Consider the following 12941-nt stretch of genomic DNA (forward strand, 5'->3'; position numbering starts at 1 on the left):
GCCAAGGGCTAAAACTGCCTTTATTTTCTATCCAAGTCACATTTAGTTGCCGGAGCAGTCACCAGCTTTCCCTGGGAGCCCCTGAGGCCACCCTGGGCAAAGGGAGGCTGAGCCTCTCGAGCCTTCTGGCTGTGCTGGTGGGTCCCAAAAGGTAGAAAAGGTGTATTAAAAAATTAGCAATTAAAACACGCTTCTGTCAAGGTTCCCATGGGGGCCAACATCTCGGATCTGCCCCAAAACTCTTCATTTCACCCAAAGAGGTGGGTGTTGAGCGTATGTTACAGAGCCACCCACAGCGCTGCTCACCTAAAACCAAAAGTCAGCTAGAAAAAGGGACTGCAAAGGGCGAGGATGGGTCTGGGGGGAACATCAGAGGACACTGGTCCTGGCTTAGCTGTCCCTGGGACGCTCCTGCAGTGCCCGCAGCGCCATCCGCAGCTGCTCCTCGGTGCCCTGCAGCATCTTCACCTCCATGGTGTGGAAGAGGTGGAGGCCGGTAGCGAGGAGGAGGACGCCGATGGCGAGGAAGGCCAGCAGGGAGAAGGAGAGCTTGGGGAAGGGCTGCTCGGCTGCCAACCCTGCCAGCGTGCCCAGCGCGCCCACCGCCTGCAGCAGCAGCAGCAGCAGGGCCAGCACGGCCAGCCTGCCCGTGGAGTAGCGCTGCCGCTGCGCTGCCCGCAGCCCCACGCCCACCTCTGTGCGCGCCTCCGTCACCACGTCCACCAGCGCCGGCTCTGTGGGAGGCAGCGGGGGCTCAGTAGAGTGGCACACGCCCCCACCCCGCACCTCTTTTACTCCCCATCCTCCCTGCTCTGCCCTGTCCATGCACTCTTCATAGAATCATAGAATTATCAGGTTGGAAGAGACCCACTGGATCATCGAGTCCAACCATTCCCATCAAACACTAAACCATACCCCTCAGCACCTCGTCCACCCATCCCTTAAACCCCTCCAGGGAAGGTGACTCAAGCCCCTCCCTGGGCAGCCTCTGCCAGGGACCAATGACCCTTTCTGTGAAACATTTTTTCCTAATGTCCAGCGTAAACCTCCCCTGGTGGAGCTTGAGGCCATTCCCTCTTGTCCTGTCCCCTGTCACTTGGGAGAAGAGCCCAGCTCCCTCCTCTCCACAACCTCCTCTCAGGTAGTTGCAGAGAGCAATGAGGTCTCCCCTCAGCCTCCTCTTCTCCAGGCTAAACACCCCCAGCTCTCTCAGCCGTTCCTCATCAGGCCTGTTCTCCAGCCCCCTCACCAGCTTTGTTGCTCTTCTCTGGACTCGCTCCAGAGCCTCAACATCCTTCTTGTGGTGAGGGGGCCACAACTGAACACAGGATTCGAGGTTTGGTCTCACCAGAGCCGAGTCCAGAGGGAGAAGAACCTCCCTGGCCCTGCTGGTCACGCCGTGTCTGATCCAAGCCAAGATGCCATTGGCCTTCTTGGCCACCTGGGCCCCTGCTGGCTCATGGTCAGTCGCTGTCAACCAACACCCCCAGGTCCTTCTCCTCCAAGCAGCTCTCCAGCACCCCAAGTTATGCCCTAACTAAAAATTCCATCCCCAAAAATTCCATCTTCATCCATCGGTCCACCCACCAGCACACGGAGGACCCCGGTGGTGTCCCCCAACCTTACCGGTTGTGCCAAGACTGGCACCCACAGCCTGTTCCTGCCTCTGGATGTGCAGCGTTGCCATCACGGCTTCATGGTCCGAGAAGGGGATGTCCATGCCCGGAGCTGTCCCTGTGGTGGTCTTCAGCTCTTCACACTTCACCGTGAAGCTGGAGACGGCCTGGGCAAGGGGACAGGGAGGACAGAGCGGGTGTCACACTTTGTGTCCCCTCCCTTCCACCCCTCATCCAGCACCTGGTTGCCCCCATTACCTTGTAGAGGATGTAGTCGATGCGGATGCCCAGTGGGAAGGGCAGCAGCTCAGACTTGACGGTGAAACAGTTGTTGGGGATAAGGGTGCAACCATCCTCGCAGCCCTGAGAACAAGGGTTGGGGTGGGTTGGGGGGCTCTTGGTGTGTCCCAGGACCCCGTTCACCCTTTGCTGCTCACCTCAAAGCGTGTGGCCTCGGTGAAGGCGTCCCGCAGCCCCGTCCAGCCGCGCAGCAGCCGGATGCCCACGTCTTCTGGGTGCATGTTGAGGTCCCCTCCCAGCAGCACCACATCAGCGGCCTTTGAGGTGTGTCTGTGGGGATGGGATCAGCTAACTCCCTTCCCCACCTTGCCCCAAACTGGACTGGGATTACTGGGACCACATCCAGTGCTCCCCTGCCTGGGACTGGGGCAACTGGGAGCAATCTGGAGCACAAGCCCCAGGGCCAGGGGTGAGCACACGCGCCCTGGGGACCCTGTGGGCCACTCTGCAGCTGCTCACCGGATGAACTGGGCCAGCTCCCAGGCCTGCACCAGGCGGTGGGGCAGGTAGGCGTCCTTCTCCCGGCTGTACTCAGCGTGCAGCTGGCGAGGCGGGGGGCAAAGTGGTTGTGACCCCCCCACGCCAGCACCTGCCCTGATCCAGGGCTCCCTGCAAGCCCACCCAGCCCCTCGACATGGTCCCTTTGGGGTCTGGATGATCCCTCTGTCTTCATCCCAACTCCCCAGGGACAGCCTGGGATGCTCAGCGGGTTGTGGGTCCCTGTGAACCCCCCAGAGCAACACTGCATTAAACTGGGGCATGAACTCAGTGCAGAGCAGCGGTTAAAGAAAGGGGGTAGCGAAGAAGCGGGTACGGCCACTCATCCCACTCCTCCCCATCACCCCCCCCACGCCAGGTCCTTCTCCAGGGCGCTCACGTGGGTGACGTAGACGTTGAAGATGATCCCAGAGATCTTAATGATGACGAGGCCAACGGATTTGCCGCAGAACCAGTCCCCGTGCTGGAGCTGCCAAGGAGAAGGGGAGTGGGTTGGGGCTGGAAAGGACCCACGAGGCCGGGCACCACGGTGCTGCGTGCCCCCTGCCCTGCTCACCATGTAGGGGTAGCCGTTCAGCGAGTACTGGTAGAGGAGGGTGTCCAGGATGGGGAACCTGGAGAAGACGCAGAGGCCGCTGCCAATCACCCCACTGCGGGAGGAGAAGAGCACAGTTAGCAAGTGTGGTTCCCCCAGCTCTTCCTCCCCCGACCCCAAGCCGAGGGGGCTCCCCAGATGCCTGGATCCCACTCTGGCCCTGTGAGCATGGCCTGGAGTCTCCTAAGGTGACCTACAGCACCTGCACCAGGCCCTCCAGAGAGACCTGCCCTGTGCACAGCCCAGGGGGGACTGGCCTGGCCCATCTCACCTGCGGAAGTAATGGGAGAAGGGGTAACAGCTTCCCAGCCTTGCCTTCAGATCGCTGTAGTCCTGCTCACTCCATACCTGGAGGACAGTGGGATGGCCTGAGAATGGATGCATTCAGCTCACAGACTGAGAACCGGTGTATTCAGCCCCCAGGCTGCCCCTCACCTCCTGGAGAAGCACCAGGTCGAAGCCCTGGTGACGCAGCGTGTCCCCGATGAGCTGGATGCGCTCCTGCCGCCTCTTGCTCAGGTAGCGGATGGCCCTGATGGAGAAGGAGGGTGGTCACAGCTTGGGGAGCACGGGGTGACAGGGGGTGTCAGGGCTTGCTGGGACCGAAAACAGGAGAGAGAGGCTGGATGGATATGGGGGGGGAGATACGAGGGGATGGGGAAAGGGACACGGGGACAAGATGTGCAGGGAAGCTGTCTGGGGACAATTTGTCCTGCCTGCAAGATCGAGGCTGCTTGTTCCTGGGTGGGGGGCAAATGGAGCGCAAAATGATGTTTTTATGGGGGAGCAAGCAAGCTCCTTGCAACCCTTTGGGGCTGGGAGAGCAAAACGAAAGAGACGGGAAGGTGACCCCAAGGTGGGTGTCCCTGTTCCCAACTGTGCAGCCCGGAATAACCCCAGTGAATTCTGGACTCACCAGCAATTGAGGTCAAAGATGCGGAGCTGCAGGGTGTCATCTCCCTCCATGGCTCACCAGGGCTTGGCCCGGGCTGGGGGGCAACACCGAGCGGAGAGGGGGTCCTGTGGGGAGCAGGGTGGAGCGACAGCCCTGGGGAGCTGGCACAGGGCAAAGGCTGCGAGGGTGAAGCGAGGGTGCTCCAGGATAGCCAGCACTGTTCCCTCCTCTCCCACCTGCAAGGCCCATCCTGAACCCGTTTGCCCCCAAACAGGGACCCCCGTACCCAAATCACACCTCAAGATTCCAAACCCCAGAGGACCCAGCAGCTTCCGGAGAAGCCCCAGAGCGGTTCGCTGGCTCCCGTGCCTGACTAGGGAGGTTGTCCACTGGAAAGCCACCCAACGGCAAATGTGGGGCTCCAGGATGCCAGGGGTGGGAGCCGGGGATGGGAGGAAGGGACAAGAGCCAGGAATGGGAGCTGGGGGCAGGGATGGAAGCTGGGGGGCAGGAGACATGGACTGGAGCTGGGTGTGGGAGCCAGGGATGGAAAGCTGGGTGCAGGGATGGAAGCCAGGGGTGGGAGCTGGGTGAAGAGCTGGAGATGGAAACCAGCTGGCAGGAGCCTGGGATGGAAGATTGGGTGTTGGGATGGAAGACTGGGTGTTGGGATGGAAGATTGGGTGCAGGGATGGAACCATGGATGGGAGCTGGGTGCAGGAGCCGTGCAGAGGGTGTGGGAGCTGGGGATGGAAGCTGGGTGTGGGGAGCTGGGTGTGGAAAGTCGGGATGGGAACTGGGTGTGGGAACTGGGTGAGGAAAGCTGGGTGGTGGCTGCGGGACCCGGGTGTAAGAGTCGGGGATGGGGAATGGGTTGTGGGAGCTGGGAACCAGGGTCAGGAGACCTGGTGGGGTTACCGAGCGGCTCATCCCTCGGAGTAACTGGGGAACCAGGACAGGGACAGGAGCAAGAGGGGAACTGGGAGAGTAATCGGAGCAAGAGGGGAACCGGGACAGCGATGGGAGCAAGGGGGGAACCGGGACAGGGATGGGAGCAAGAGGGGAACCGGGACAGGGATGGGAGCAACGGGGGAACCGGGACAGCGATGGGAGCAACGGGGGAACCGGGACAGCGATGGGAGCAACGGGGGAACCGGGAGAGGGATGGGAGCAACAGGGGAACCGGGACAGGGATGGGAGCAACGGGGGAACCGGGACAGGGATGGGAGCAAGAGGGGAACCGGGACAGGGATGGGAGCAACGGGGGAACCGGGACAGGGATGGGAGCAAGAGGGGAACCGGGAGAGGAACAACCGGGGAACAGGAATTGGAGCAATCAGGGAGCAATCGGAGCAACAGGAGAACCGGGAGAGGAGTCAGAGCAACAGGGGAACGGAGAGAGGAACCGGAGCAAGAGGGGAACCGGGAGAGGGACGGGAGCAACCGGGGAACCGGGACCGGGGCCCCGGGGGAAGCAGGGACGGAACAAGCGGGGAGAGGCTGGGGGGGGAGCAGGCTCGGGCCCGGACCTGTTGCGGACCTGGAGCGGCCTGGGAGCCGCCGAGCTCCCGGCAGGCCGCGAGCGGAGCGGGCGGGGCCGGGGAGGGCCGCGCCGGGCCTGCCCCTCACGGGGAGACGTGTAGTCCCGGGATCTCCTCTCAATCGCCCCTCTCTTGCCTCAAAACCCTTCCCCCTCATCCTGTCCCTGCCCTCCCTGATCCAGAGCCCCTCCCCAGCTTGCCTGGAGCCTCTATCAGGCCTGGAAGCTGCTCTAAGGTCTCCCCCCAGAGCCTTCTCCAGGCTGAGCAGCCCCATCTCTCTCAGCCCGTCCTCATACAGGAGGTGCTCCAGCCCTCAGAGCACCTTGTGGCCTCCCCTGGTCTCACTCCGACAGTTCCATGTCCTCCCTGTGTCCAGAGCTCCAGGTGGGGCTCCAGGTGGGGTCTCACCCCTCCCTCCCTGCTGGTCCCACGGCTTTGGATGCAGCCCAGGACACAGTTGGTTGCTGGGCTGCGAGCGCACTTTGTTGGCTCCTGTGGAGCTTCTCATCCCCCAGCACCCTGAAGTCATAGAATCATGGAATGATCTGGATTGGAAGGGACCTCAACACCCATCCAGTTCCACCCCTGCCATGGGCAGGGACACCTCCCACTGGATCAGGGGCTCCAAGCCCCATCCAACCTGGCCTTGAACCCCTCCAGGGATGGGGCAGCCACCGCTGCTCTGGGCAACCTGGGCCAGGGCCTCCCCACCCTCACAGGAAAACATTTCTTCCCAAGATCTCATCTCAACCTCCCCTCTTTCATCTTCAAACCATTCCCCCTGGTTCTATCCCTGCCCTCCCTGATCCAGCGCCCCTCCCCAGCTTTCCTGGAGCCCCTTTCAGTGCTGGAAGCTGCTTTAAGGGCTCCCCAAAGCCTTCTCCAGGCTGAACGACCCCAACCCTCATCTTCCTAATCTCAGTGATTTACTTGTCATTTTGTTACAAGTTTTTCAAACTGAACAACTTCCTCGTTACTTGTTCCAGTAACATCCCTAAAGATCTGAGAGTAAATTTTCTGTTGTTCCTCTTGTCCTCAGAATATCCATCTGTGCCAGCACGTAGTGTTCAGGAACTACTGCAACGTGTTAGAAGGTTCTGTCATAGAATCATAGAACAATTTGGGTTGGGAGGACCTTAAGGATCATCCAGTCCCACCCTCCAACTGGATCAAGTTGCTCCAAGCCCCATCCAACCTGGCCTTGAACCCCTCCAGGGATGGGGCAGCCACCACTTCCCTGGACAACCTGTTCCAGGTCCTCCCAACCCTCATCGTGAAGAAATTCCTTCTTATGTCTAGTCTAAGTCTGTCCCTCTCCAGTTTACACCGATAAGTCCTTCTCCTTCTGCTGCTCTCAATCCATTAATAGCCCTGGCTATTAATAGCCCATTATTCCATTATAGCCCTGGCTGTCACAGTAAATAAAAAAACCAGGAAGTTCAGAACCACTTGAACCAACCCATGAACAAATAATTTTAATGATTTTTTTTTGTTTTTCAGCAGACCGTAGTTTTCTTGGAGCTCCACAGTCTCTTCTCTTTGAAGTTGGACAGATACAGTAAACACAACAAATATATGATACAACCCATCACAGCTGGATTAAAAAAAAATACACAAAAAATATAATACATAAAAAAAATGGATTTTTTTTAACATTGTGGACTGACACAGCTCTAAAAATGGTGATTGTAACCCTGGTAAGCTTTACAAAGTCTTTAAAAAAATAAAACAGTACTTCATGTGAAATTCATAAATACACTGGAGGAGAACGGAGGGGCTGAGGGCGTTGAGAAGGAGTCTCTGGGATCGGTGCTGGGGCACCGTGTGCGTGGGGAGAGGGTAGGAGCCTTGTTGGGATGGAGCGAGGGATGGAGGCACAAACGGGTCCAGTTAATGATGAGCTTTGTCCGCCAGCGGGGCCGGGAGCAGGGCACGCGTGTGTTTTACAGCAGGGAAGTTTGGAGTTTTCGTTCCCAGAGTTTTAGATCAGCAAGTGAAACCAAAGAAAGAAAAAAAAAGTACCACAAAACAACAATCAAACATGCTACATATGAGAACTCGGCCCTGTGGCCCCGGCACAGCCCTGGGATGGGATGTCAGTGCCTTTCCCTGGATTTTTCCTTCTCTTTCCCCCTGTTTGCCACCTCCATCCATCCCCACCACAGTGTCCTCGCCTGGGTGCAGGGCCAGGGTGGCTCTGCCCCGTTCTCTGGGGATGGGTGGCATCTCCCAGCAGCGAGATGTTAAAGTGGGACAGTTGGCATTGCGATAGCAGCCAAGGCCCTTTCCTGAGCTCTGGGGCTGCTCCTGCTCCTCTGCACCCTAAGCCCCTCGTCCCCCAATCCCAAGCTCCAGCATCCCTCGACCCGCTCCTGCCCTCCCACAGCACCTGGTTCCGCACCTCCCACCGCTTTCACTCCCCAGCCAGCCAGCACAAGAAATCAACCCAGACCTGCCCTTCTAGAGCTCCCTGTCAGCCTCCTGCCACCCTCCTCCATGCCACCACCGCAAGACCCGACCTCTGTCCCTCTGCACCCCTCCTGCACCCTGGAGATGCTCTCCCTGGCGTCTGACCTTGCAGGCTGCAGCCTCAGGACCGAGCGTGCTGCCTTGGCTTATTTTGGGCTGCAGCCACAAAAAATACCTCCAAGCAGACCCAGTCTTCTGTCCTGGCGTCCCTCCTGTCCTCTGTCCCCTCTCTGTCCCAAACTCTGCCTTCTCGCAGTCTGGCCCTGCACTGCACAAGGTGCTTCTCCCTGCATGAGCCGCCTCGCTGGATGCTTCCCATGGGATGCAGGCAAGCGGCTGAAACCAGAAGAGTCATCAACACAGAAAAAAAGGCAAAAAAGGTGGAGGAAAAAAAAAAAAAGCTGCAAGATGTACATATGCGAAGTAAATCAGGCAAATCCAGCCTCAGTGCTCTCAGCCCAGTACTCCTCAGCAAGTGACCATGCTGCATTTAACCTGGGCCACTCCAAATGGAAGCCCTGAAAGAGCCCAGGGGATCCCACTGCCATGTAAAATCCAGCCTCCAGTCTGCAGTGACCCCAGAGAGATGCTGACACCCCCAAACCTGCTCTACACAAGCTGGTCCCCCATGCCCAGCTCCATCCCCGCACACCTCCTCCAGTCACCAGCACAGCAGGGTGGGAGGGGAGCAGGTCGCTGACACCGCCGAGGGGCACAATCCTGATTCCAATCATGGTGTCTTTTTAAAAAGGATTAAAAAGCACTTTAATTTTTTTTAAAAACAGGGGGAAAAAATGAGCCATTAAAAAAATAGTTCGCATCGTCAATGCCCTCCTGCCTTCCCACTGGCTCCCAGTGCCCCGGGGAAGGAAAAGGAGTATCCTCGGTGCCAATCCCTGGGGAGGTGGCAGCGTCCCCCTCTGTCACTCTGCCCTGCCCTGCTCCTACCTGCTCCCGTCTCGCTACGACTGTCCCCACGTCCCTGCCACCACCCGCCACGCGGTACCGACGCCGTGGCTGCTGCCGTGCCAATCCATTTCGAACCAGCCCTGGCGCGACGCCGCGTCCTCCAGCCCATCCACGCTCGCTCCTCTCCACTCAGCACTGGGACCACATCCGAGCAAAGGGGAATCACCCTCCGCTCCGACATCCCGCTGCTGGCAGCACGACAGGCTCACAGACTTCAGCAGCAGCTCCAAGAGCTGGTCTCTCCCCATCCAGCGCCGGACGCGCGTTTCCTTTCTCCCTATGCTGCTTTTCCCCTTCTTCTTTTTTTTTTTTTTATTTATTTAAAAAAAAAAAGAAACTGTTCCTAAGTAGAAAACATCGGTGATCACAAGTCAGTCTTTTTTTTTTTTTTTGGCTATGTTTTTTTTTCTTTCCTCCTCCTTCTCCTCCTCCTCCTCCTCCTCTCTTCAAATGACTTCTCAGGAGGCACCAGGCACAGGTGGCATCTCTGCACGGCTCCCTCCCTCCCCTGCGCGCCCCTCATGCCCCCGAGGGCCCCTCTAGTCCTTGACCAACTTGTACACGTGGTGCTGAGCGCCGTGCTCGCTGGTGGAGACCTCGAAAACGAAGGCTATGCAGAGCAAGGTTTCCTGGGTATCCCTGTTGGTAACAACCTGCAGCAGAGCAGAAAGCACATTAGGACGGGGCTGTGCTGGGGCACGCTGTTAATTAGCGGGTTGCATGGGTTCATAGAATCATAGAATCACCAGGTTGGAAAAGACCCATCGGATCATCAAGTCCAACCATTCCCATCAATCACTAAACCATGTCCCTCAGCACCTCGTCCACCTGTCCCTTAAACCCCTCCAGGGAAGGGGACTCAACCCCCTCCCTGGGCAGCCTCTGCCACTGCCCAATCACCCTTTCCATGTAAAATTTTTTCCTAATGTCCAGCCTGAACCTCCCCTGGTGGAGCTTGAGGCCATTCCCTCTCGTCTTGTCCCCTGTCACTTGGGAGAAGAGCCCAGCTCCCTCCTCTCCACAACCTCCTTTCAGGCACAGGCACTTTAATTACACAACCTAAAATCTGCTACTCAGTTTTTGAGGAAATTCTGCTACCATTTTTTTTGGGGAGGGCGGTTGCATGGCCTCAGGCACAAGGACCATCCCTGGAGGTATTTAAAAGACAGGTAGACGAGGTGCTCAGGGACATGGTTTAGTGGCAGATAGGAATGGTTGGATTTGAGGATCTAAGAGGTCTTTCCCAACCTAGCAATTCTATGATTCTATGACTTAAATTGCACCACCAGAAACTTGCTAGTTGTTATTTGTTGGGGAGGCCATACAGGCTGAGGCACAATGAATTTAATTAAAACACCAAAAATTTGCTACCTATTCAGGGGTTTGCAAGGGCTTAGGCATAGCTGCTGTATTTGCACCATCAGGATTTGCTTCTTGTAATTATCATAGAATCACAGAATAATTTGGGTTGGAAGGGATCTTAATGATCATCTAGTTCCACCCCTCCTGCCATGGGCAGGGACACCTCCCACTGGATCAGGGGCTCCAAGCCCCATCCAACCTGGCCTTGAACTCCTCCAGGGATGGGGCAGCCACAACTTCTCCAGGCAACCTGGGCCAGGGCCTCCTAACCCAAATGGTGTAGAATTCCTTCCTTAAAAGGAAACTAAGAATACGCTCCTGGTGGGAAACACTCCCTAGAAAAGGCTGGTGAAAGGATGGAACATGCAGGATGGTGAAAGGATGGTACCTGCAGGATGGTGAAATTCTCCAGGACGCTGTTCATCATGTACTTCTCCGGGAGGTGCTTGAGTTTGTGGATGAAGTTGATCATGTACTCGCACATGGGAGACCGGTGGATGCGGTAGACGAACCGGCCGTTCTCCAGCCGCGCGTACTCCGTCTGCAGGGGGACAACCAGGGTGAGCAGCCGCCCCATGGGAGCCGAAACATTCATAGAATCATAGAATCACCAGGGTGGAAGAGACCCACCAGATCATCGAGTCCAACCATTGCTATCATTGCGGCAGACGTGGGCACAGGTGGGTGGTGGCTAACTGGGACACGGTGGAGGTGGCCTCTTTGCTCCACCCATGGGACAGGCATGCATCCATGGGGTCTACACCCAGCCCTGGGGCTTTCTCCACCTTGGGACCCACAACAGATCCAATTCCCACCCCCTCCTGATGCAGTGGGGCACAGGACTCACCTCCACCTTCTCCACGACCTGCTTCCCAAAGGAGCACACCTTGGTGGAGACCGTGATGGTCATGTTCTCTGCACTGCTGTACTGGCTGCTGACACCGTAGAAAGTCCCCGGCCCATCCTGGATCGTGCTGTTAAGATCCGCCTGGAGAGATGAGAGTGGGGTGTCCCGTTAGAATCAATCATAGAATCACCAGGTTGGAAAAGACCCACCGGATCATCGAGTCCAACCATTCCCATCAATCACTAAACCATGTCCCTCAGCGCCTCGTCCACCCGTCCCTTAAACCCCTCCAGGGAAGGGGACTCAACCCCCTCCCTGGGCAGCCTCTGCCAGGGACCAATGACCCTTTCCTAGAAAATTTTTTTCCTGATGTTCAGCCTAAACCTCCCCTGGGGAGCTTGAGGCCATTCCCTCTCGTCCTGTCCCCTGTCAGTTGGGACCATCACACCTAGCACTCGATGGGGATGGGGGACACCAGCTTGTGGAGCTGCTCAGGATGCTCCCACTCCACTGGCAAGGTGTCCAACCTGCAACAAGCCCACGGGACAACTCTCCCCATCCTCCCTGTCCCAGCAACATACCCAAAATTTGACGAGGAAGAAGGAGTTCTGGGGCCCACGCTCATAGAGCTCCTTGAGGCCACCTTTCTTCTCGGGGAACTTGTCATAGATCTGGCGGATGTCGACAGCCTCCAGCAGCGGGTCGCTGTATGAGGGGTTTGTCTGGCCGATGTGCACGAAGAGGTGTTTGCTGTACTGTAAGGACCGGGGTGGAGTGAATGAAAACAAGAGGTCAGGTGAAAGCCAGATGCCACCAAGCCACAGGGATGAGCGTCACTCCACCCAGGCGGTGGGGACATGGAGGGGACTGTTACCGTTTCGGCATCCCGTGGCACCTCCATGAAGGCGGAGTACTCAAGGAGCCGGAGCTTGGTGGAGGCGATGGTGCGGTCCTGCCAGACGGGCACGGCCGAGGCAGCTGGTGGGAGCGGAGCCAAGGGCTCGTAACCTGGAGATCACAGAATCATAGAATAACCAGGTTGGAAAAGACCCACCGGAAAATCAAGTCCAACCATTCCCATCAAACACTAAACCATGTCCCTCAGCACCTCATCCACCCGTCCCTTCCAGGGAAGGTGACTCAACCCCCTCCCTGGGCAGCCTCTACCAGGGACCAATGACCCTTTCTGTGAAAAAGTTTTTCCTAATGTCCAGCCTGAACCTCCCCTGGTGGAGCCTGAGGCCATTCCCTCTTGTCCTGTCCCCTGTCCCTTGGGAGAAGAACCCAGCTCCCTCCTCTCCACAACCTCCTTTCAAGGAGCTGTAGAGAGCAATGAGGTCTCCCCTCAGCCTCCTCTTCTCCAGGCTAAACACCCCCAGCTCTCTCAGCCGTTCCTCATAAGGCCTGTTCTCCAGCCCCTTCCCCAGCTTCGTTGCTCTTCTCTGGACTCGCTGCAGATGGGGAGAGCAACCATGAGCTGAGGCAAATCCTCCCTGCACCACCACGGTTCTGCCCTCCTTACTGCATCCCTCACCCTCCCAAATCTCCCAGCATGTTTTTTTTCCCATGAGGTGGCCGAATCATGGAATCATTAAGGTTGGAAAAGATCTCCAAGCTCATCCAGTCCAACTGCCAGGCAACCCCACTGTGCCTGCTAAACCATGTCCCCAAGTGCCACGACCACGCGGTTTTTGAACATGGGCTCCTGATCCTGTGTGGAAAGGGATGGGGGGACACAGCCCGGAGCAGCAGGGTCCTGCTCACCGTGGGGCTCTTCGCTGGGTTCAACCCCAGCCTTCTCCCCCATCAGAGCTGGGGAAGGGACCGCAGGTGGGTGGCATGGGACAGG

At 57.6% G+C, this 12941-nt stretch overlaps 2 protein-coding genes across 4 annotated transcripts in view; both read right to left on the reverse strand.

The window, feature by feature from the left end:
- Nucleotide 1: 1 nt before the first annotated feature.
- SMPD2 (sphingomyelin phosphodiesterase 2) lies at nt 2–5452 on the reverse strand. Its single transcript, XM_069875969.1, has 11 exons — nt 5434–5452; nt 3926–4029; nt 3445–3541; nt 3281–3357; nt 2971–3064; nt 2794–2883; nt 2376–2458; nt 2054–2186; nt 1875–1979; nt 1627–1783; nt 2–734 (listed from the first exon to the last, which is right to left on the reverse strand). The coding sequence occupies exons 2-11, from the start codon at nt 3973–3975 to the stop codon at nt 391–393; spliced, it is 1230 nt and encodes a 409-aa protein (XP_069732070.1). The 5' UTR covers nt 3976–4029; nt 5434–5452; the 3' UTR covers nt 2–390.
- Nucleotides 5453–6883: 1431 nt separating this feature from the next.
- TEAD3 (TEA domain transcription factor 3) overlaps nt 6884–12941 on the reverse strand; it is a 31660-nt gene continuing 25602 nt past the window's right edge. For all 3 annotated transcript variants that reach the window (XM_069875961.1, XM_069875959.1, XM_069875960.1), the window contains 5 exons: nt 11967–12100; nt 11674–11847; nt 11093–11233; nt 10634–10786; nt 6884–9536 (listed from right to left, as the gene is read on the reverse strand). In XM_069875961.1, coding sequence (XP_069732062.1) covers nt 9423–9536; nt 10634–10786; nt 11093–11233; nt 11674–11847; nt 11967–12100 — 716 coding nt within the window. In that variant the 3' untranslated portion in view covers nt 6884–9422. The remainder of the gene's footprint in view (nt 9537–10633; nt 10787–11092; nt 11234–11673; nt 11848–11966; nt 12101–12941) is intronic.

Source organism: Phaenicophaeus curvirostris, chromosome 24 (genome assembly GCF_032191515.1).
Source record: "Phaenicophaeus curvirostris isolate KB17595 chromosome 24, BPBGC_Pcur_1.0, whole genome shotgun sequence".
Lineage (NCBI taxonomy): Eukaryota > Metazoa > Chordata > Aves > Cuculiformes > Cuculidae > Phaenicophaeus > Phaenicophaeus curvirostris.